This window comes from Dipodomys merriami, unplaced genomic scaffold (genome assembly GCF_024711535.1).
Source record: "Dipodomys merriami isolate MVZ:Mamm:240054 unplaced genomic scaffold, mDipMer1.0.p SCAF_163, whole genome shotgun sequence".
NCBI classification, from domain to species: Eukaryota; Metazoa; Chordata; class Mammalia; order Rodentia; family Heteromyidae; genus Dipodomys; species Dipodomys merriami.
In genome coordinates, this window is record NW_027202971.1 from 951,816 (window position 1) to 973,391 (window position 21,576).

Here is a 21,576-nt window from a genome sequence, read left to right on the forward strand (position 1 = left end):
GCTGTGTAACAAGCAGGCCCACTCGGCTTTGTGTTGGAGGCGAGCTGCCGTGGCGTCACCCTCACATTTGTGTGCCTGGGGCTCAGATGCTCCATCCCCGCCTTCCCCTCAGCTGTCCCCCGCGGCTGCGCTGCCCCACCGCTCCTTCCCCGCCTGAGCTGTGGGCCCTCCGGCCCCTGTTCTTCTGCTCTGCCCTTTCTTATTCCCACTGCAATCTGTCCTCTAATTTGCCGTCATCTGGGACATAGCTGCTCCACCCGGACATGGGGGCCAGGGGAATGGGCATCTTCATCAACTTCCTTCATTGATGGGTTCGTGGGCCCGGTGCCTGGCTGCTCAGCGCTCGGACCCTAAGTCCCCGGCTGCTCACGCTTTACGATCAAGCCCCTTCCTCCCCGTCCCAACCCGTGGCAGGTGCATTTCGCCCGGTTCTGAAGTTTCTGTGGCACGTCCGAGACCCTCCCCAGTCACCACGGCCACGTCCCAGCATGCGCAGCGCAGGGCCGGCGGCACAGCCCTCAGCCGACATTTGCACAACAGGGCTGGCCTTGGGGATCAAGGGCCCAAAGTAGGCATGTGAGGCTCTGGGGTCCCCCTGCCCACCATGCACAACGCTGCCCGCAGCCTCCATGTGGACGCCGCCTCGTGCCGGCTGTGACGCGGGCGCAGGGGTGCGGGCAATGGGAAGCCCGGGCACCCTGTGGCCGGCAGAGCCCGCTCTGCACCCTAGGAAGAAGGGTGTCAGCAGGGAGACGCCTCACCCCTGCCGGGGAAGGGAGCTTGGGAGGGGACACAGAGGCCTTACAAGCCACGGGGACACACGGGACGTGGCCCCTGGTGCGTGGTACAGCCATGAAAGAGCACGGCCACTGTAATGTGCTTCCCTGAGAGAGGACAGAGGAGTCCCGAGCCGCGGCCGTGCCTGGAGCAGCCACAGAGCATCCCGGTTCTCCCGTAATGGGGGTGTCTGGAGTGAAGTGGTCCCCACTTCCAGCTTCTTTAGGAAGCAGGCCCTCCTTCAACATTGTCCCGCACACTGGATGCCCACTAGGGCTGTGGGAGGATGGATGGAGGACGGATGAAGGAGGAAAAGAGGAGGACTCCTTCCTTCTGGGCTCGGCAGGCTGCAACTGAGAAAGGCTTGCCCACTGTTTTGCTGTGTGGTGTCAGGCAGTCCCTTAATCTCTGGGCGGAGGCGCAGGCTGGCGATGGTGCGGGCGGAGCTGGCGGGGCGGTGGCCGCGCCCGCTGGTGGTGAGGGAGGCTCCGCGGCTGCTCCCAGACCTGGGCATGCCACGGGTCCCGCTTCCCCCCAGCCCCCAGGTCAGGCTGAGGCGGCCACCGGGCCCAGAACCTTCTCTCTAAACACACTATGGTCACAAACCAAACCAGAACTGACAACTGGGCTTAGAAATCCTGCCAGGGAAGCCCCGCCCCGCCCCGCCCCGATGCCAAGGCCGCTGACCAGAGCCAGAGGCGCAGAGCCAGGTCCCTGCGCTCCTTCCTCGCTGTGCTGGGCCCAGGGAGGCTGCTGCTCCTTTGCAGCCAGCCGCTCGGCAGGCCTCTGCCTGTGAGCGGCCCCTCCTGCCTGCTTTCGAGTTACTTTGAGGCTTTTCTGCGGGGAGCAGTGCGGGAGCTTGAACTTGGGGCCTTGCACTTGCTGAGCAGCTCCCCTACTGCTTAGCCGAGTCCTCTGAGCCTTCGTTGTTTTTCAGAGAAGGTCTTTTCTTCTGCCCGGGCCAGCCTGGGCCGGATCTTCCTACCTCTGCCTCCCACGGAGCTGGGGATACAGGCGTGAGCTACTTCTCCTCTTTGCTTTCTTTTTGTGTTTTTAATTTTTTTGGTCTAGGGGCTGGGAAGGTGGCTCAGTGGTAGAGCGCTTGCCTTGCATGCCTGAGGCCCTGGGTTCGATTCCTCAGCACCACATAAGCAAAAAGAAAAAAGCTGAAAGTGGCGCTGTGGCTCAAGTGGTAGAGCGCTCGCCTTGGGCTGAAGAGCTTGAACTCTGGGCCTGGGCGCTGTTCCTCAGCCCAAGGCGAGCGCTCTACCACTTGAGCCATAGCGTCACTTCCAGTTTTCTAGTGTTTTACTGGAGATAAGAGTCTCATGGGCCTTCCTGCCTGGGCTGGCTTTGAACAGTGATCCTCAGATCTCAGCCTCCTGAGTAGCTAGGATGACAGGCGTGAGCCACCTGCGCCTGGCTTTTCTTTGACCTTGGGGTGGCTAGGCGGTTGCTCCTGGGCTGCAGAGCCGTACTGCTCTGGAGAGAGGAGGTACATCCCAGCCTCAGCCCCCAGAGAACTGCAGCTCATTCTTGCAAAACCCCATTAGAGGGCTCCGTCCTGTCCATCGCAGCCCTGAACGTGCACAGCGGGCATGTGCAGGAGGCCGTGGCCGGCACTCCTCAGCAGTCAGCAGAGTCCTGCGATGGCGCGGGGGCTGCCAGGCCGGCACCACCGCGTGTGACACTGCAATCCTGGTCTGCCCCTGCTGGGCCTCAGGTCACCACCACTGGGTGAGCGTTCGTCTCAGCCCGCGCCGCCGCCGGGGCCCCGAGGGTCTGCTGGCTGCCTCCAGTCCTCGCCCCAAAGCCGTTGTCAGAAATGAGATTCATGTTTGCTTTGCTTTTCGGTGTGTTTGGATTTGCGAGTCCTGCTCTCGGGGAAGCTGCTTGCTTACCTGCGTGAGCCTGCGCCCGGTGAATGAAGCTTTTATTCAGGGCTCCGCTTTCCTCCAGAAAAGAGAACTGGAGACTGCGTCCAACACAGAGTGCCTTTAAGCAATGAAACAACACTAGATTCATGCGACGGCAGCGGCCAGTCAGGGCCAGGAGCGCAGAGTCCGGCGCAAGAATGAACGATGTCGGTGACGGACATCGGACTCTTCGCCGAGTGTCCTGGTGGCCAGGCCGGAAGTGGAAACGTGCAGTGTCACCTTCCTCACTGTAGCAGAAAAGGAGGGCGCGTTCCGTTCCTTTGCCTATTTCATTCATAGTTCTGCAGTAATTTTTTGTGTTGGGTTTTAGTGAAAGATACTACATTGCATTACACTTGAACACCGTCTCCCCCCCCCTCCCCCTTTTGTTGTTGGTGGTGGTTGTGGGCCTTGAACTCAGGGCCTGGGCACTGTCCCTGAGCTATCTTGTTCTTGGTTCAAAGCTAGTGCTCTAGCCTTTTGAGCCGTAGTGTCACTTCCAGTTTTCTGGTATTTAATTGGAGATGAGCGTCTGATGGACTTTACTACCCAACCTGGCTTCAACTGGGCTCCTCAGAGCTCGGCCTTTGAGCAGCTGGGGTTACAGACGTGATCCCCGGTGCCCAGCTTGTCTGTTCTTCGTACCTGTCAGGTGCTGTGCTGAACATTTCATGCTTTTCTTTAACCCTCAGAGTAAGATCCTGTTCACTGTTGAGACAGAACCGAGGGAAAGCCAAGTGCTCAGGCCACGGTGCTCTGTCCCTCCCGGGCTGACTGGGGACCCCGGTTCCCGAGGCAGAGACACTTCGCCCCAGAGCCCAGGCGCTCCCTCGGGCTCCAGTATCTCGGCTTCCTGGTGGGGCCCGCAGCCCACTGCCCACTGCCAACCCCACCAGTGGCCCACGCGAGGGCTCGGCGCCTGTGTGTGACGCCCCCGCCTGGTGTGACAGCGCCTGTGTGTGTCACAGCGCCTGTGTGTGCAACGATCCCTCCCCGTGTGCCCGCGAGCTGCTGTGCGGCCTCCAGACCCAGCCTTGCTCCTTTCCTCTGGCTGGACACGCTTAGCTGACCCAAGTCCCCCGGGAACCCGGCTCCCCCAGTGGGACTGTGGTCTGGGCCCCGCCCCGCTGCCTCCTGCTAGGCCCCCACCTCCCACACGGAGCCCCAGAGCACAACGGGGCAGCGGGCACGGCCCGGTGGCGACGACCATCGCCGGGCAGGGCCGTGCCCAGGGATGGGGGGCATTTGTGAGCCCTAATTCCAGGAGGGCCCGCACCGTGTGGCCACCGGCTCCACCTGCCGCTGAGGACGACGCAGGGGACAGCCATCCTGGACGCCTTCAGTGAGGACGAGCAGTCCTCGGTCATCACCCCGCAGTCTCTACTGCAACAGACCGGAACCGGCCGTGGGGGCAGGAAGCAGGGGGAAGCCTCTGGCATGGAGTGGAAAGAAGGGGCTGCTGGCGGCTGAGTGGCGTGGCGCTTAGCTGAGACCCGGGAGCCAGGCTGTCCCGTCTGCCGGCCGCAGGCGGCCCACCCGAACTCGGTTCACCTGCCTGTGTGGTTCTGTCCCTGGGAGAGTGTTTCCTTTGTTTTGCTTTTTTTTCTCTGTGTGCTGGTTCTGAGACGAACTCGGGGCCTGGGCTCTGTCCCTGAGCTCTACACTTTGAGCCTCAGCGCCACTTCTGCTTTTCAGCCTCCTGAGTAACTAACAGGCGGGAGCAGCGGCCCCCAGTACCTTCGTGGTTTTGCTTTGGAGGACATCTGGGTTTTTGCTGGGGGCCGGCCTTGGACCCCACCTTTCCATGCTCAACACGCACTGGACAGTGCCGAGAACTTTGCACAATCTCCCCTTGTTCCCAGCCCCCACACGTTATTCTCACTGTGCTTAGCACAAGAGTTGCATTCATGGAATCCCCCCCAAATAAACACACAGCACCGTGTGCACAGAGTTCATTATGCTGTATGCTCTCACACATGTATGTAGGGTATATATGTTGCACACAAGGACTATGTGCCACTGCCATGTGCTTATGTAAACACACATGCACATACATTTACCGGTGCATTCTTGTGTTTGTGTGTGCACACATGTGCATATATACCTACAGTGTTCACACACCTTATGCTTATACAGATGTGTGTGTGAACACCAGTGTGTACATGTGTGTGCATGAATGCAGCTGTGCACACATGTATCTGTGTGTGTGTTTGTGCAGTGTTGGTGCTCAGCCCACAGCAGTCCATGCCGTGTCACAGGTAAGCACTTGGGGCCAGCCGACCTGGGGAGCCGTCCTGGCAGTGTGCCAGAGCCTGGTCCGTCCGGCACGCCGCTCCCTCACTCTCCTTCAGCTGACATTTGGTGGCAGTCCCTCCCACAACAGGCCCTGGTTTATGGATGGGGACACTGAGGGAGAGGGCACACAGCCACACAGGTCACACAGCCAGGGAGTGCCAGAGCTGAGCTTCCCACCCAGGCAGCTGGAATGTGTCCACGGCACAGACCACATCCACCGCAAGGACACCACGTCCACAGGCTGGCAACAGCACGGGGTCCTGAGCCACATGAACACCCAGCTTTCCGTGCCCAAACTCCTTCTCTCCTGTCTTTCCTGTCCTCCCCTCTGCCCTGCCAGCCTCCCCCTGGCTGCTGGGGGTTGGCTGGTATCCCAGTACCTCCTTTCCTCCCCTCCACATGCTGCCTTCACCACCCTTCCTGGAGTGGGGGACAGGTCTCTGCTCCCCGCCCCAGGCACCTCCACACGCCCCTTTCCCGTGGGAACCCCTTTCTCTCTGGCCACACACTGCAGAGACCACAGCCCCCTCCCCCAGCCCCGGCTCATGGAGTTTGTGTAAATCCAGCTTTTCCTTCTTCTCTGACATTTGAGGAGCATCTGGGCCCAGAAGGAGAAGCTGGCAGCCGGTGGCCTTCGTTGGACGGGCAGCCCCAGCCTGGGGCGGTGGACCCCGCGGGTCAGAGGTCAAGGCCACTGGGTCATCCACGCCGGGTATCTGACATTTGCAGGTGTGGACCCTCTCTCACGCTACCCAGCAAGGAAGCTGTGTGGGGTGCTGAGAAGCTTCCACAATCCAGCAGGCACCGTCTGAAGGTACTCTCCAGGCCTGGGGTGGTGGGCAGGCGCCTGCGGGAGGTGGGGGTGCTGCGGCAGGGCCGAGGGGCGCCCCAAACCAGCAGCCCACCCAGGCCCAAGGGAGGCTCTGCCTTCCGAGCGGGGGCGGGGCTGGCCTTCGGGGGCGTGGTCTTTCCTGGGGCGGAGCTTCAGGGCATGGGCGTGGTCTGTGGGGGCGGGGCGCGGGAGGGGCGGGGCCTGGGAGGAGGCGCGGGCCGGGGAGCGCGCGGCAGGCAGCCGCGAGCGGCGGTCGATTGGGACTCGATTGGGTCGGCGGCACGCGGGCGGGCGCCGGCGGGGCGCCTTCTCTGCCCGCAGGTCCGGGCCGCGCAGCCCTCGGCCGCCCACCGCTGCCTGTCCCGGGCCGGAGCGCGGTGGAGGGGTCCCCCGAGGAGCCGGGGCCCCGCGCCCCGCGCCCCGCAGACATGGTGGGCCACCTCCATCTGCAGGACACGGAGGACGGCCCGAAGGCGCAGGGCCGCGAGGGCTTGCTGGACAGCCCCGACTCCGGGCTGCCGCCCAGCCCCAGCCCCAGCCCGCCCTTCTACGCCCTGGCGCCCCGCGCCCTCGACGCCCGCGCGGAGGGTCCCGGCGCCCCCTCGGACGCCCCCGGGGCCGGCGAGGCCCGAGCGGTAAGGGCGCGGACGCGGGGTCCCCGCGGGCCCTCCCGGGCTCTCCAGGCCGGCCGGCTCCCGCGGGGCTCCGCGGCCGTCGGGGGCGGGCGGGGCGGGCTCTAGCCCCGGGCCGGCGGGCGGGCGGGGCGGGAGGGCCGGCCCGGCGGGCTCCAGCCCCGGCCCGTGGTCGCTGCGCCCGGTGCCCGCGCCGTCCCCGCCTCCGCCCGAGCGCGGGCCCCGCGGGGCTCGGGACGCAGCGAGACCGAGAGCCTCGGAGGGCGCCGGGGCTGTCGACGTGGACGCCGGCGGCGCGGGGAGCCTGGCGGGGCCCCGGGCCCGCGGGGGCGGCGGCCTGCGCCCCCGCCCTCCCTGCCGGGCGGGCTCCGCTCGGGCCCAGCCCCTCCGCGAGCTCCCCGCGCCCGCTGCGCTGGGGCCGGGGCTCGGAACCGGCTCTTACGCGGAAGCCGTGACCGTGAACCTGGCACGGGACCCCGGGCCCGCGGGAGGGAGGCAGCCGGTGGACCACGGGGCACAGGCCGCGGCGTGGAGCGCGCCGGGCCGGGCCGCCGGGCCTCTGGCGTCCGGAAGCGCCTTTCCCGGGCCCCGCACGAGGCCGGGCCGCAGCCTCGCTCACGGATCTGGGCCCCAGCCTCGCTCACGGATCTGGGCCCGGGTTTCTTTCCCCCGGTGTCGCACGGCTTCGGCCCGCATGAACCGCCCTGCATCCGCGGAGGCGCAGCCACGCTGGCCCCGCCACGAGGGCCGGCTCAGGCGCGCTCTCCAACCTGCCCCTGATGCTGTTACTGCCTTCCGTGTGGCTCAGTAATAACTTCTTGGGGGGCCCTGCACCGGGGCTGACCTCAGGTGTGTGTGTGGGTCTGCACCAGGGCTGACCTCAGGTGTGTGTGTGGGGCCTGCACCGGGGCTGACCTCAGGTGTGTGTGTGGGGCCTGCACCGGGGCTGACCTCAGGTGTGTGTGTGGGGGGGGGTCTGCACCGGGGCTGACCTCAGGTGTGTGTGGGGCCTGCTCCAGGGCTGACCTCAGGTGTGTGTGTGTGGGGCCTGCTCCAGGGCTGACCTCAGGTGTGTGTGTGTGGGTCTGCACCGGGGCTGACCTCAGGTGTGTGTGTGTGGGTCTGCACCGGGGCTGACCTCAGGTGTGTGTGTGTGGGTCTGCACCGGGGCTGACCTCAGGTGTGTGTGTGTGGGTCTGCACCGGGGCTGACCTCAGGTGTGTGTGGGGCCTGCTCCAGGGCTGACCTCAGGTGTGTGTGTGTGGGCCTGCACCGGGGCTGACCTCAGGTGTGTGTGTGTGGGGTCTGCACCGGGGCTGACCTCAGGTGTGTGTGTGTGGGGTCTGCACCGGGGCTGACCTCAGGTGTGTGTGGGGCTGCTCCAGGGCTGACCTCAGGTGTGTGTGTGTGTGGGGGCTGCTCCGGGGCTGACCTCAGGTGTGTGTGTGTGTGGGGGGCTGCTCCGGGGCTGACCTCAGGGCCTGGGCGCTGACTCTCAGCTTCCTGCAGAATGAAGGCTGTCACCATCACTTGAGCCAGGGCTCCACTTCCAGGCCTTGTGTTTGTTGGAGATGAGTCCCGCGACCTTCCCATCCGTCTGGGGTTGCAGGTGCACACCCCCGTGCCCGGCTGCTCTCCACGCTGAGGTGTGCGCGGGTCTCCCCGCCTGCCTAGCGGATGGGGTGTGTGGCAGGTACTGGCCCCGAACCCTCTAGCGGGTGAGGGACCAGGCCAGGCCTGTTCGGCTGCCCTCAGGTCCGCGTGTGGCCTGGGCCACGCCGGAAGGCCTGTGGGGTCCAGGTGCCGCCCCACGGGGGGTGCGCACCGGAGAGACGGGCAGCTCGGGACCCTTCCCCTTCCCAGCTCCCGGGAGAGCCGGCCCCACTGAGGGCCCCTGGAGGCGCGGCCACGCGGCGCCCCGCGGAGGGGCGGGAGGGACACGGCCACGCGGCGCCCCGCGGAGGGGTCGGAGGGCTCAGCCGCCGGGACGCCCTTGTCCTCGCCTCCAGTTCTCATCTGGGACGGCGAAAGCAGGCACGAGCAAAGAGCAGAGGCAGGCAGGAAGGACAGACGGAGGAACGGCGGACCGACAGCTAGGTGGAGGGCAGAGGGCACGTGGCTGGACGGTGGAAGCGTGCCGAGAACTCCGGCCCTGTGGCTTCCCGGCCGCGGGCCAGCCGCGCGCACGCGTGGGGCGCGAGGGCTCAGCCCCAGACCCCTGGAGTCTGCTGCCACGGCCCAGGGCCTCTGCACGGGGGACAGGCCCCCCTCCGGGGCAGGTCGCGGCAGCGCTGTCCTTCCAGATCCTTCACTCATCCGGGTCGCACCAAACCCGCGAGCGGACAGAGCCACTTAACCCCCGCGAGCTCGGGCTGCGTGGGGCTCCCCGACCGCCCGGCGCTCCCCGGGAGCCGCTCCCGGACAAGCGCCGGGGCCTGCAGCCTCTGGACTCCGTTCTCCGAGCCCGCCTGGCCCCCGCGCGCTCCGGAGCCCGGGGCGGCCTGGGTCCGGCCGGCTGGGGGGAGCCTGGCCGGGGGTCGGCGTGTCCCGAGCTGCCAGCGCCCGCCGCCTGCGCCTGCGCCCCGCGGTGCCCAGCCCTGGCGCGCACCGAGGCTCCGGACGAGCGGAGGCGCGTGGCGGTGAGCAGGGCACCGAGGGCCGCCACAGCTCTGCGCCCCGGGGAGGCCCAGCCCGTCTGCGGCCTTGTGCGCACGCGGACGTGGGGCAGGGGCCGTGGCCGCGGGCCCCTGGGCAGTGTCTGGTACGGGGCATCTTGCAGGGCCCAGCGGGGCCTTGGCTGAGGGGCGTTGCCCCAGCCGCGGGCTGCAGAGCCGCGGGAACTCAGAGGGTGGCCGGTGGCCTCACCCCCTGCCTCGGGTCTGATTCTGGAGCTTCGTAGATCTCGGTGGCGCCCCCGTGTGGACACGGCGCGGTGCTTGCGGTGGGGCCGTCTCGGTGGCGCCCCCGTGTGGACACGGCGCGGTGCTTGCGGTGGGGCCGTCTCGGTGGCGCCCCCGTGTGGACACGGCGCGGTGCTTGCGGTGGGGCCGTCTCGGTGGCGCCCCCGTGTGGACGGCGCGGTGCTTGCGGAGCGGGGCTCCGACTCCGGCTCCGCTGGCTGGGAATTGAGCCTTGTTTGCTGCCCGCTGCCAGACGAGCACATCCGGCCGGGCCGGGTGCTGGAGGTCAGCTCAGGCCCAGGCGCCCCCGGATCGGCGCGGGGCGGGGCGCGGGTCCCTGGGCTTCCACGGCCCCCGGAGCCCCGGCGGGAGGAGCGGTGGCGGGACGCTGGGCCCGGCCCGGCAGCGGGGTGGAGCGAGGTCCTGGTCCTCCGGTCCCGTGCTCGCGGCTCCGTGCGGGGCGGAGGGGCCGGGCCAGGGTGCGGGCCGCTCCGCCCCCTTCGTGGGGCCCGTGGGAGCGGCGCCCGCGCGGGGCCGTGGCCGACCGTGGCTCTCTCCGCAGCCGGCCGCCCTGCGCCCGAGCCCCGCGCCTGGGACGAGGCCGCGGCTGCAGCCCGTGTTCTTCGGGGAGAGCATCCGGGTGGACCCCGAGCCCGCCCGCGAGATCCGGTGAGTAGGGCGGGGGCCCGCGGGCCTTCTGGGGGCCCTGGAGAGAGCCTCGGCCCGGGCGGGGGGCGGGAGGCGGACGCGGGCCCGGTCTGCCCGCCCCGTCGGGCGCTCTCCCCTCGGGGCCACGGCCCCGCTTCCGGCCTTTGCGCCGGCTCCGCGGGGGAGGCGCGCCGACCCGACCTCCTGACCCCGACCCCTCCCCGCAGCTGCAACTCCGAGGTCACCTACGCCTCCGAGCGGCGCTTCCGGGACAAGGTGTTCTACGCGCCGGTGCCCACGGTCACGGCCTACAGCGAGACCATCGTGGCGGCGCCCGGCTGCTCGTGGCGCCGCTACCGCAGCCAGCTGACCCTGGAGCCGCGGCCGCGCGCGCTGCGCTTCGGCTGCACCACCGTCATCTTCCCCAAGCGCGCGCGCCGCTCCTTCCGCACCACGCTGCGCTGCGGCCTGGGCCGCGCGCGCCGCTCCTTCGCCGCCAGCCTGCGGCTGCAGCCCGGGGACGCGGGGGACGCCGCGCCCTGACGCCCCGGCCCGGAGGCTCCGCGCAGGGCCGCGCCCCCTTCCAGGCCAGCCGCTCCGATCGCCTCCCCGCCCCGAAGCCGGGCTGGGGCTCGGGCGCCCCGCGGCGCCGCCCAGCGCCCCCCGGCCCGGCCTCCGAACAGAAGCCGAAACCCCACGGCGGCCACGGGGCCGCCCCCCGCCCCGCCCCGCCCCGCCCCGCGTCCGGCCAGGCCTGAGGCCGCGCAGAGCCCCGGTGACCCCAATAAAACGCGCGCGACCCACGGGCTGGAAGGTGTCGGACTCTGCCTCCGGGCCGGCCCTGCCCTCGTGGGGAGGAGGTGGGGGGGACGCGGGGAGGCCCCCGGCCAGGGAGGCGGCCCGACGGAGGGCACCGGGGAGGGGCCCGGACCCCCTGGCGCCCCCGCCCGTCGCCGTCCTGAGCGGCCGAGCCCGCCCGAGCCCTGGCGCCACTCAGCACCACACTCCGGGGTAGGGCGCCAGCCTGGAGCAGAAGCAGCTCAGGGGCGGCGCCCGGGCCCCGAGTTCAAGACCCAGGACTGGCAAAACCAAGAATGCCCAGGTCCCCGTGGGCACAGCTGACCCCGCAGCCCGAGGCCCGGCCCCCGGCCCTGCCCTTGCTCCAGACACCAGCTGAGGGCCCGGCATGGGCCCCAGCAGGGACGGGAGGCCCCTCCTACACCAGCGTCCCCGGGCATCAGGCTCGGCTCCGCAGCCCACCCCCAGCCTGGCCTGGACCCTGGCTCACCCCACGCAGACCCCTGCCCCCCTCGAGGCCCCGCCGCTCCCCGCCCTCTCCCCGCCGGTGCAGGGCTCACGGCAGGCAGCTGCCAAGCGCAGCGCCAGGCTCCAGACACGCCGCTGACCCAAAGCCATGCTGACCGCGGCCACTGGCCTCCTCGGCAGGGCAGCCAGTGCAGGTCCCAGGCCAGCCCGAGAGGAGAGGCAGGGGCTGGAGGGCGGCACTCGGCAGCACAGACTGTGCCGGGCTGCAGGGGGCCCCAGGAGCTCCGCGTTTGTAAATGGGGGAAACAAGGCCAAATGGGTCTGAAAGGCGGTGGGAGATGCCTCTGGCAGACAGGTAAGTCGAGAACTTGAGAACCCCCAGAAGCAGAGGCTCCCCGCGTGCTGGCCCCACACCACCCCATGCTGGACACCCTGCACACTGCAGCCTGGCCCAGCCCTGCCCGGACAGGAGCCCAGGGCCCAGGAAGGCTGCAGCCCTCCTCTCCGGCACCCCAGGCCTCGGCAGAACCGAGGAAGGGCTGGGCAGGATGCACAACTTGGAGCCCCAGCCCCGCGGCCCCAGGGCATTAACCCTAAGCAGACAGGCAGGCAGGCCAGCACTGGCCGGGGCCCGGGCAGCACCAGCCTGCATGTGGCCCCTGCACCCGGCCGAGCCCCTGGCAGCTGAGGCCACCACCACCTCCCGACGCCGCTCACTGTGAGACGCGCCTGCCCCTCCCCCAGAAGAGAGCAGCCTCTGGGGCTCGAGTATGATTCCGTTTTTAATCAGAACAATGTGTGTGAATGACAAGACCCCACCACGCTGCCGGTGGCGGCCACAGATCACGCATGAATTCATCCCACCCAGGGAAGGAGGGAGGACGTGGGGTCCCTGGCCTCCGCCCGGGGCCCCGGGGCCGCCTCCGGAGGGCGAGCAGAGGTGGGAAAGCACAGCAGTGATACTGGGGAAATCCTTCCTCGTGGAAAACATCTGAACTCATTCACTGAAGGTATCAAAAATACACCCTGTAAACCAATGCGTCGTTTACACTGCCTCCCTCCCGCGCCGCGCCGCACCCAGCTCCTCGGCTCCTGCGTGCCCGGGCTGCACCCAGCCTGCTGCACTCGGGCCTGGCTGGCCTGGGCCGCCTGTGGGGTCTGTGGACAAGAGCGCTGGGGGGACAGGGCCTGCGTCGCCTGTCCAGCGGGAAGCGGGTGGGGCAGCGCGAGGGGTCAGGGCCGCTAGCTCGGTATAGACTTTGGTTCCAGATCGAGGGGAGGGCGGGCGGTGGCATGGAGGTGCGTGGTCGTCCTGGCTTGGGTCCCCGGCCTGCCGCCTCCCCGCCTCCCCTCCCTCCCGTCCCGAGCACCAGGCGAACGTCTCCTGAGTAAGGTCACTGCGCAGGGCCAGCCCGGGGCGGGGCTTGGTTAAGGCTTAAGACAGGCAGGAGCCGCGGTGGACGGATGGCGGGCGGTGGACGGACGCGCAGGCCGGCTCCGGGCTGCTCCAAGGCACGCGCCGGGGCCCACGCCACTTGCGCTGCACGAAGTCACTGGAAGTCACTGGAAGTCACTCGCTGTCGGACAGCGTCTCGTACTGAGAGCAGAGCAGAGGCTTGGGCTCCCCGTCCCAGGCGTGGTGGGGGCCGGCGGGGAGGCCCGGTGGGGGCGGGGAGGCCATGGCTCCGGCCTGCAGCCGCATGATCAGGGGGTTGTAGGGGAAGGGCGTGGAACCTGCGGGGCAAGGGGGCAGTGGGCAGGTGGGAGGGACAGACGAGAGAAGGCCTAGCTTCATCCCAGGCCCCAGCGCCCCCCCCCCTGCGGGGCAAGGGGGCAGGTGGGAAGGTGGGAGGGACAGACGAGAGAAGGCCTAGCTTCATCTCAGGCCCCAGCGCCCCCCCCCCGCGGGACAAGGGGGCAGGTGGGAGGAACAGACGAGAGAAGGCCTAGCTTCATCTCAGGCCCCAGTGCCCCCCCCCATCCACCACTTCTGCCCCGCTCCTTTCCCCTCCCTCTGCCTGCAGGCTGCAGCCCGCCCACAAGGCCCAGGCTGCGGCGGGCCGAGGGCCCACCTGTGGACGAGGGCCGGTCCTCCCACACGCGCGTGGTGAGCGGCGTGCGGCGGTTGCAGTCGCCCTCAGAGTGCACGGAGGAGACGGAGGGCGGCCGCTCTCCGGACGCCGCGCCGGGGGCCGGGGACTTAGCCTTGCGGCTGCCGGGTCTGCCAGGGGCTTTGACCTTCCCGCCACCACCTGCAGGGGGGAGGGGAGGCAGCGTTGGGGGCCAGGTGTGGGCCGGGGACCGGGTGGGGGGCGTCTGCGCCCGGGGCCTGCAGGGGCTGAGAACCCGACGACACCCCAGCCCAGGCCGACCAGACAGCCAGAGCCGCGGTGTAGCTCGGAGCTGAGCTGCGCCCCACCCCAGCCCCCTAGGACCAGAACCTGCTTCACCCAGGATGGCACTGGGGCTGCCACAGACAGAACTTCTGTGGGACTCTGGGTCCAGATGGACCACTGGGCCCAGGCCTCCTCTGCTCGGCTCCTGCCCGTGAGAGGGGTGGATGGGGCCGGGGTGATGGGGGGGGGGCTGGCCCTCTGGTTCTGGAGGTTACACAGAGCCCGGCCTCCTATCAGCCCCAGTCCAGCCTTAGCATGCAAGGCAGGCCTGGGGGGCTGCCTCTGCCCAGCAGGTGGCCCCCCTAGCCCAGCCCTGGGGATCGAGGCTGGGGCCTAGCAGGGGAGGGGCGGGCAGGGTGCTGGTGTCCAGGAGTGGCAGCGCGGGGGGGCGGGGAGGGTGCCCAGCTTCTGATTAGCAAACTCACGACAGGAAACGAGCACAAAAATCAAGTCACAAGCTCCAAAGCCGGAGGGTGAGGCGCGCAGGGAGGGAGGTTAATGACACGGCGCGGACAGACGGGCGGACGGGGAGAGGCCTGCAGACCTGGCGAGGTGAGCGTGGGGTCGCTCCGTCCGTCAGCAGCGGTTACAGGCAGAGCGGCAGCGGGCAGGCTGGCACTGGCATTGAGAGGGTTAAAAGCACCGGTGCCCAGCGGCGGAGGCTCCTCCCACTGCTCGTATTTACCCATGAGCGCCTTTCTAATAATGGCCTCCAGCCCCATGCTGGTGCCCGCATGCTCCTGCACCGCCTGGCTTCTACAGGTCATAAGGCCTGGGAGAGAGACAGACAGACGACACACAGGGGCAGGAGCCAGAGGGGGCGGGGCGGGGAGGGGGCGGGGAGGGGGAGGGGAGAGAGAAATACACAGTGAGCACATTTCAGCAAAGCAACACGGTTCTGCGCCTTCCCTCCCGGAGGGGTGAGGGGCTCCTGACGGTGCCCCTGCTCTTGGGCCCCACCCGCCCCTGTTCACACTGGGAGGTCAGAAGCCCCCAGTGTTCAGTCCTGGCCGGAGGCCGGTTTTTAAGCACCTTTAAATAAAGCGGCAGGCCGGATGGGAAGCAGCCCGTTTGGAGTCGGGCTCCGGGTGCTTGGGTGGAGCTGGAGCCTGCAGGCCAGGGGGTGTGTGTGGGGGGACCACAGCCCGGCCCCAGGCCGGGAGCCAGAGAGAGAGGTGCGGAGGTGCGGGGTGGGGACGCAGCCATGCAGTTATGTGCAGCTGGGGGCAGGGCAGGCTAGACAGGACAACCACGCTTTGGACCCCCCACGCAGCCTGGGGCCGCCTCTGCTTCGCGGGGCTCCTTTCCCTTGCTCTTGCTCACAGCTGGTCTGGGGGGCTTTTGCAAAGCTGGGTCTCTTTAGCCAGAACGCTTTCAAATCCGGGCCCCTGGGGTTTGAAGGGCTGGAGTCCCCGGCTGGCTGCAGCCCTGGAGGGTCTGGAGGCCGCGCCGGGGAGGCCGCAGGGATGCTCCAGCCATCCTGTCTGTGGTCTGGGCCTGGGCTGACCAGCTGGTATGGCAGCTGGGGTAAGGCTCTGGGCCCTGCGGTTGGGGGTGCAGTCTCTGGGCCCTGCGCCAGCCCCTGGGGGTGAAGTCTGGGGCCCTGCCCTCCTCTGCCGGCCTCGGCTCTGCCTCTCTTCCCCCGGTCCCCTCACGACAGCATCTTGCGTGGTGTGTGGGCCAGTCCAGCTGTATTTCAAAAACAGCTGTGCTGTGGGCATCAGGCAAGCACGCAATGGCAACAGCGGGAGCACCCCAAAATACAAAGATCCCCAAGAGCAGCCCATCGCTGCAGCCAGTGCCAGCGCCCTAGCACTCGGGCAGCGCTGTGACCTTTCCTCAAGGGTTATGACCCATGACCCTATGGCACTGGGTCGGCTTCACCATGCCTGCCTCCCATCTTCACTGTGCCACCATAATGTTTTTTTCTTTTTTGCCATGGGGCCTGAGCTCTGGGCCTGGGCGCTGTCCCTCAGCTCTTCAGCTCAAGGCGAGCGCTCCACCACTTCAGCTACAGCGCCATTTCCGCTTTTTCTGCTTATGTGGTGCTGAGGAATGGAGCCCAGGGCCTCGTGCATGCGAGGCAAGCGCTCTTCCACTGAGCCGCCTGCCCAGCCCCACCCATGACTTTCTATAAACAGGTACACCTGGCGTGGAGCACCTGCATCAAGCTTTGGAACATTCCAGGAGCGCTCTCCTGCGGGCAGCCCTCTGAGGCGCCGTCAGCCCTGGCGACACCGCGAGGCTCAGCGCTGGACTCGCGGCCTTCCATCGGAGGGCGGGCCCCAAAGGCCCACCCCCATCACCCCGCAGCCCTCCGGCCCCCAAACACCACATCTTTCCTGCTTCTGCTTAAGAAATCGTGATTTACACTCAGCTTTCTCACACCTGTGCATGTGATTCTGTATAAAACAGATCAACTGGCTGCAGTTTTTGGGGAAGCTGTCCTGACCGAGACCTCAAACGGGGCTGCCCTGACTCGGCCTCCAGATGCCTGGCACGAGCAGGCGCTCGCCGCAGACAAGCCCCTGGGGCTGCCACCTGGATGGGAACCCCACGTCCCACAGAGGGCAGGCCGGCTGGGGGACGTTACCTGCTCCGGTGATGGCAGGCATGTTGAAGATCTCCGTCCCGGGCTGGCCAATATCTGGAGGTGGGGAACAAGTGGGTGAGGCCTATGGCCCGCAGATCCCAGGATAGCAGCCTCACCTACCCTGTGTGGTCCTGGCCAGGACAGGGCATGACCTGGCGGTCCAGCTCCTTCCAGAGGGTCTACAAGGCAGGGTGGAGCCCAGAGCCTGAGCCTCACAGGACGGGCGGCCATGCTTACAGGGCCAGGTTCTGGAGTTCCTGGCTGAGCAGGGCCTTGGGCAATGTTCTACACCAGCCCTGGTCAGCTGCAGGCTGCCCTGCAGGAGCCTCTGGGGCGGGGCCCGGGCGTGTGTGTGTGGGCACTGGCCATCTTGGCGGCAGCATGCTGTGCTGGCCCGCCCACCCCACAAGAGCCACAAGCACCCACAGGAGGCTGGCGGGCGGGTGGAGGTAGCACCAGCTCCGGGAGTCAAGGAAGGGCGGTGGGCAGCTCGGGGCGGGGCCTGGCTCTCTCACTCCCCCCCAGGGGCAGCTCTGGGCGGGGCCTGTCCCCCCCCACCCCCCGCTCTGGTGGGGCCTGTCCCCCCCCATGGGCAGCTCTGGGCGGGGCCTGGCTCTCCCCCCCCCCCATGGGCAGCTCTGGGCGGGGCCTGGCTCTCCCCCCCCCATGGGCAGCTCTGGGCGGGGCCTGGCTCCCCCCCCCACAGCTCTGGTGGGCGGGGCCTGGCTCCCCCCCCCCCCGTGGGCAGCTCTGGGCGGGGCCTGGCTCTCCCCCCCTGTGGGCAGCTCTGGTGGGCGGGGCCTGGCTCTCCCCCCCCCCCCCCCCGCAGCTCTGGTGGGCGGGGCCTGGCTCTCCCCCCCCAGCTCTGGTGGGCGGGGCCTGGCTCCCCCCTGGGCAGCTCTGGTGGGCGGGGCCTGGCTCTCCCCCCCAGCTCTGGTGGGCGGGGCCTGGCTCTCCCCCCCCCCCCCCGCAGCTCTGGTGGGCGGGGCCTGGCTCTCCCCCCCAGCTCTGGTGGGCGGGGCCTGGCTCTCACCCCCCCCCCCCCCCCCCCCCCCCCCGGCTCTCACTGTACTCCAGCTCGTTCTGGTTGTGGGTGTGCAGCTTCTTGTTGATCTCTTGCTTCTTGGACTTGACCATGGCTGAGTTGCTCTCGGTCAGCTTGCTGAAGAAGGCGGGCGGCTGGCTGGTGCCCGTCCTGTTGGGGGCGTGAGACCCCAGAGCGCTGAGTGGACGTGCTACTGGACGGCGCCCACCACCCACTACCCAGGGACGGGAGCTGCCCCACCCCGGCCGAGCCCCGAGGGTACCTGGGCTCCCCCTGCTCCCCGTCCCGGTACAGCAGTGGGTAAATGGAGCTCCGGGGGTGCCCTGACTCAGCCACGCCCTCTGGCGGGGACACGGGCTCGATGCCATCCTCGCCACCACCGAGGACCAACGTCTTGCTTGGCTCTGGAGACCTGGGTAGGAGAGGCAGGCTGCTCAGAGCCCGCTGCCGCCCTGCCTTCGCAGATCAGCTCTCGGGACTGGGCCGGGCACCTGCCCAGCCAGTGCAAGGCCCCACATGCAACCCCTAAAACCACGGAACCGCCTCTCCCTAGCCTGCCGCAGACCCCTGGCCCCAGCACCGTGCCTGCACCCACCCAGGCTTCCTGGCCTGTCTCTCCACTCCGCCCAGGCCCTGACTGCAGGCCCACGCAGGCGGGGAAGAGCGCCAGTGTGTGCTGCATGCACGTGGGGTGCCCTCCAGCCTCCCCTCCTCCGGCCTCCCCTCCTCCAGCCTCCCCTCCTCCGGCCTCCCCTCCTCCAGCCTCCTCTCCAGCCTCCCCTCCTCCAGCCTCCCCTCCTCCAGCCTCCCCTCCTCCGGCCTCCCCTCCTCCTGTGCCTGCACCTCCTCCTGTGCCTGCACCTCCTCCTGTGGTGCCCTCCAGCCTCCCCTCCTCCGGCCTCCCCTCCTCCAGCCTCCCCTCCTCCAGCCTCCCCTCCTCCGGCCTCCACCTGCTGGCGGGTGGGTCTTGGCAGACTCTCACCTCTTGCCCCCCTCGCTGTGTGGGGAGCCACGGGCTGGGGTGCTGTGCTCAGGGGGCGGGAGGTAGAGGTCACTGGGCGGGCGGCGAAGGTCCAGCACGGGGCAGCTGGCTCCGGGGAAGGAGTAGAGGGGGGCGGGGAGAGGGGTGCCGAGCTGCTGGGGGTGGTGACGGGTGTAGTCCTGTGTGATCACCTCCTGTGGGTCAAGGGGGCTGGTCAGGGAGAACCGCTCCTTCCCCACCCACAGGCAAGGGCACGGGGGGGGGGGGGGGAGGGTGGAAGAGGGGCGTCTGCCCTGTGCCCGCGGGGCAGGGCACCCAGGGAAGAAGGGTAGTTACACTGATGTGCTGGGCCAGGGTGACCACCCGCTGGTGACCTTTGACCCCTGGGGTGGCCTGGAGCAGCGGGCTGGAGGACGCGTGGCTCTCGGGCAGTGGCCGCAGGTGGGGCAGGTGGAGGGCCTCCCCGCCGAGCTTCCCGGGACCTGCGGACAGGGCCGGCCGTCAGGGCTCTGCACCATCTCTTCTGGACCTCAGTGCACCCCCCCCCACAGCCCCCCGCTGCAGGGCCCCCCCGCTGCAGGGCCCCCCCCGCTGCAGGGCCCCCCCCGCTGCAGGGCCCCCCCCCGGCTGCCTGTGCCACAGCGCCTGCCCACACAGCCCCCCCCAGCTGCCACAGCGCCTGCCCTCGCAGGCCCCCCCGGCTGCCTGTGCCACAGCGCCTGCCCACACAGCCCCCCCCCCCGGCTGCCACAGCGCCTGCCCTCGCAGTGTGGCCGGCCCCACCTGGCTGCCTGTGCCGCAGCTCCCCCTCCAAGTGGCCCCTGTCAAGCTCCTCTGGGTGTCGGGGCACCCCCTTGTCGTGGGTCAGACTTGGGGAGCTCACGGGGCTGGCCGGCTCCACTCCGTCGGGGCTGTAGCTGCCACCGTGGTAACCTGGACAGGCAGGCTGGGGTCAGGGGCGGCTGGGTCCAAAAGGCCGGGACACCCTCCTGACCGCCCACCGCCGGCTGTGCCCTGGGATGGGGGGCCCTCTACTGGACACCCCAGAGACAGTGAACAAGGGGAGGGTGAAAGAGAATGGGGCAGGGGAGGAGGGAGAGGGAGAAAGGAGAGGAAAGGAGGTATGCAGCGGGGAGAGGGAGGGCACCACGCAGACTGGCACACAGATGGGGGTGGAGACAGACCTGCGGTGCCAGCCCCAGCGTGTGAGGCAGGGCGCACAGGGTGGTCAGCAGGGAGGGTGGACGGGGAGGGGAGCTGGGGTCCCGTGTCCTCCCGTCCCGGCTGGCACAGGGTGGTCAGCAAGGAGGGTGGACGGGGAGGGGAGCTGGGGTCCCGTGTCCTCCCGTCCCGGCTGGCACAGCGGAGCCCGCCGTGGTGTGCACGTGCCCCCTCCGCGGGCCCCGGCAGGCGGAGGCAGAGGCCGGTCCCTGGCCGCCTTGCCGGGCGGGGCCCCGTCCTCCCTGGGCAGCAGGGAGCCATTGCTCACACCCCACCCGCTCCCCAAACCAAGGCACGCGGGGGTGATGGGAGGCGTGGTCGGAGTCCGAATCACAGATCCATTCATTAAAGGAAAAAAAGCGAAAATTCAAAAACAAAACGATAGAACAATGAGCAGGTGATGAGCCTGGTCGCTTGCAAATCGACGAAGACGGATTCAAAACAAAATACCAACAACAAAAACTAAAAGGAAAAAATGGGGGAAAATAAAAAGCAAGGATCTGAGAAGACCGTTAGGCCTCCGCCGGGCGGGCGGCGCCGGGAGTCTTACCATCCAGAGGGGGGTCCTCAGCCAGCGAACCTCCGTCGCACGGCCCCTTATCGTGGGCAATTTGACGCGTGATTATAGCGTCTATGAAGGTGGCCGCTGTCAGGGTGGTCTTACCCAGAGAACGGAGCTCCAGTTCCTGGATGGAAAAGGGTTTACTTTGAATCTTTTCCCGGTGGGTCTCTGCGGCCGAGGCGGGCGCTGGAGGGTCCGGGCTGGCGTGGTGGGCTGCGAGGCTCTTCGCTGGGGTGCGGGTGATGGCTAGGGGCCGGGGCTCGGAGCTCTTGGGGGAGGCGGCGGGCTCCCGGGCGGGGGGCTTGGGGAGGAAGGCGTGGCCAGTGTCTGCGCGTGGCCGCTCCGGCCGTGCCACCCGAGGGGCATCCTTGGATATCAAGACGGGCTCCATGAGGGTGGGGTAGACCCCGTCCAGGGTGCTCCCCAGAGGGCAGTGGGTAGCAGGGGGGAAGGTGGCAGCCGGGCGCACAGGCGAGGAGGTGGAGGTGGACCTGGGAGAAGAGAACCGTGTCAGCCGCCCTTTCCGGCAGCCCCACCTGCAGCCTGCGCTCCCCGGGCCCCGGCGCAGGCCTGCGGTGGCCCCAGCGGGTGAGGCCCTGGCCGCTCTGCTTGGCTCACTGGGCGGCGGTCCCTCCTGCTTCACTCAGCGCAAGCGATCCACTTTCCTGTGACGCCACGGGGCGCCGTTCCAGCCGTGGGAACACAGCGCTGAGTAGGGCGGGCCAGGGGAGAGACTGCCGCCAGGAGACGCCCAGCCTGTCCCTGCGAGGTGCAGCTCGAGGGGGAAGGGACCTCTCAGGATGCGGGCGGAGCCACACAACCCGGGAGAGGGGTTCGGCTTCCCGGCCAGCTCCACCTCTGTGGCCCCCCGGCTCCCGCGCCCACTCATCCACGCCCACCTGTCACCCAGCCACCTGCCTCTCGCACCCACGGTCTATCTCTCCTCTCCCCCTCTGTCCACCCTCCCGCCCGCCCGCCCGGCCGAACCATCCTCCACCCGCCCCTGGGCTGCTCTTCCCTGTCTCTGCCGCCCTCCCGCCGCGCCGGCCGCCGTGCACCCACCTGCCTACTCACCTGCCCGCCGTGCCCTCCCGGCCCTCCCCGCCCGTGCGGCCTCGTGCCAACCTGGCCCACCTCAGGACCGTGGGCGTGCTGGGCTCCACGGGCGTGACGATGCCCTTCATGCTGGTGTTGTGCAGCACGCTGGGCCTCTGCTGCAGGGCGTCCTGGGTCCGCGGGGAGATGGGTGAGTGCTGGTGGGCGTGGGTGGCGGGCCGGCCGCCGCCGCCGCTCTGCTCAGTACCTGACGACGGGAAGGGGAGTCAGCGGAGGCCCGGGGTGCGGGCCCCGTGGACCAGGCCGGGGGGGGGGGGAGCCTCCGCTGCCCACCGGGCCTCCAGATGGGTGCGTGCTCCACCGTCGTGCTGGACGTGAGGATGGACTTCTCCCGCTCCCGCTCCGCCGAGGCCGTGGACTTGCTCAGGTGGGTGGGGCCTCCTGGGAAAGGCAAA

General features: G+C 68.7%; 2 protein-coding genes across 4 annotated transcripts in view; one reads left to right on the plus strand and one right to left on the minus strand.

Moving 5' to 3' along the window:
• The first annotated feature begins 6,089 nt into the window (after positions 1-6,089).
• Rflna (refilin A) lies at positions 6,090-10,543 on the plus strand. Its single transcript, XM_070024786.1, has 3 exons — positions 6,090-6,455; positions 9,915-10,021; positions 10,228-10,543. Exons 1-3 carry the CDS (start codon positions 6,249-6,251, stop codon positions 10,541-10,543), a joined length of 630 nt encoding a protein of 209 aa, XP_069880887.1. The 5' UTR covers positions 6,090-6,248.
• A 1,487-nt stretch (positions 10,544-12,030) lies between these two features.
• Positions 12,031-21,576, minus strand: part of Ncor2 (nuclear receptor corepressor 2) — a 103,928-nt gene continuing 94,382 nt past the window's right edge. For 2 of the 3 annotated variants that reach the window (XM_070024877.1, XM_070024878.1), the window contains exons 37-48: positions 21,455-21,562; positions 21,200-21,368; positions 20,168-20,556; positions 19,066-19,215; positions 18,619-18,764; positions 18,283-18,476; positions 17,563-17,712; positions 17,323-17,450; positions 16,256-16,309; positions 14,348-14,434; positions 13,339-13,518; positions 12,031-13,000 (exon numbers count right to left, since the gene is read on the minus strand). In XM_070024877.1, coding sequence (XP_069880978.1) covers positions 12,837-13,000; positions 13,339-13,518; positions 14,348-14,434; positions 16,256-16,309; positions 17,323-17,450; positions 17,563-17,712; positions 18,283-18,476; positions 18,619-18,764; positions 19,066-19,215; positions 20,168-20,556; positions 21,200-21,368; positions 21,455-21,562 — 1,919 coding nt within the window. In that variant the 3' untranslated portion in view covers positions 12,031-12,836. Of the gene's footprint in view, positions 13,001-13,338; positions 13,519-14,206; positions 14,435-16,255; positions 16,310-17,322; positions 17,451-17,562; positions 17,713-18,282; positions 18,477-18,618; positions 18,765-19,065; positions 19,216-20,053; positions 20,557-21,190; positions 21,369-21,454; positions 21,563-21,576 lie in introns of all 3 variants that reach the window. The other variant, XM_070024876.1, reaches the window with a different exon arrangement.

What these genes read in the sequence shown, in the direction of transcription:
- Rflna (XM_070024786.1), top strand. Translation starts at nt 6,249, where the DNA reads ATGGTGGGCCACCTCCATCTGCAGGACACGGAGGACGGCCCGAAGGCG. An exon ending in GGGCCGGCGAGGCCCGAGCG is followed by an intron (nt 6,456 to 9,914) that starts GTAAGGGCGCGG and finishes CTCTCTCCGCAG; the next exon opens with CCGGCCGCCCTGCGCCCGAG. An exon ending in GAGCCCGCCCGCGAGATCCG is followed by an intron (nt 10,022 to 10,227) that starts GTGAGTAGGGCG and finishes CCCTCCCCGCAG; the next exon opens with CTGCAACTCCGAGGTCACCT.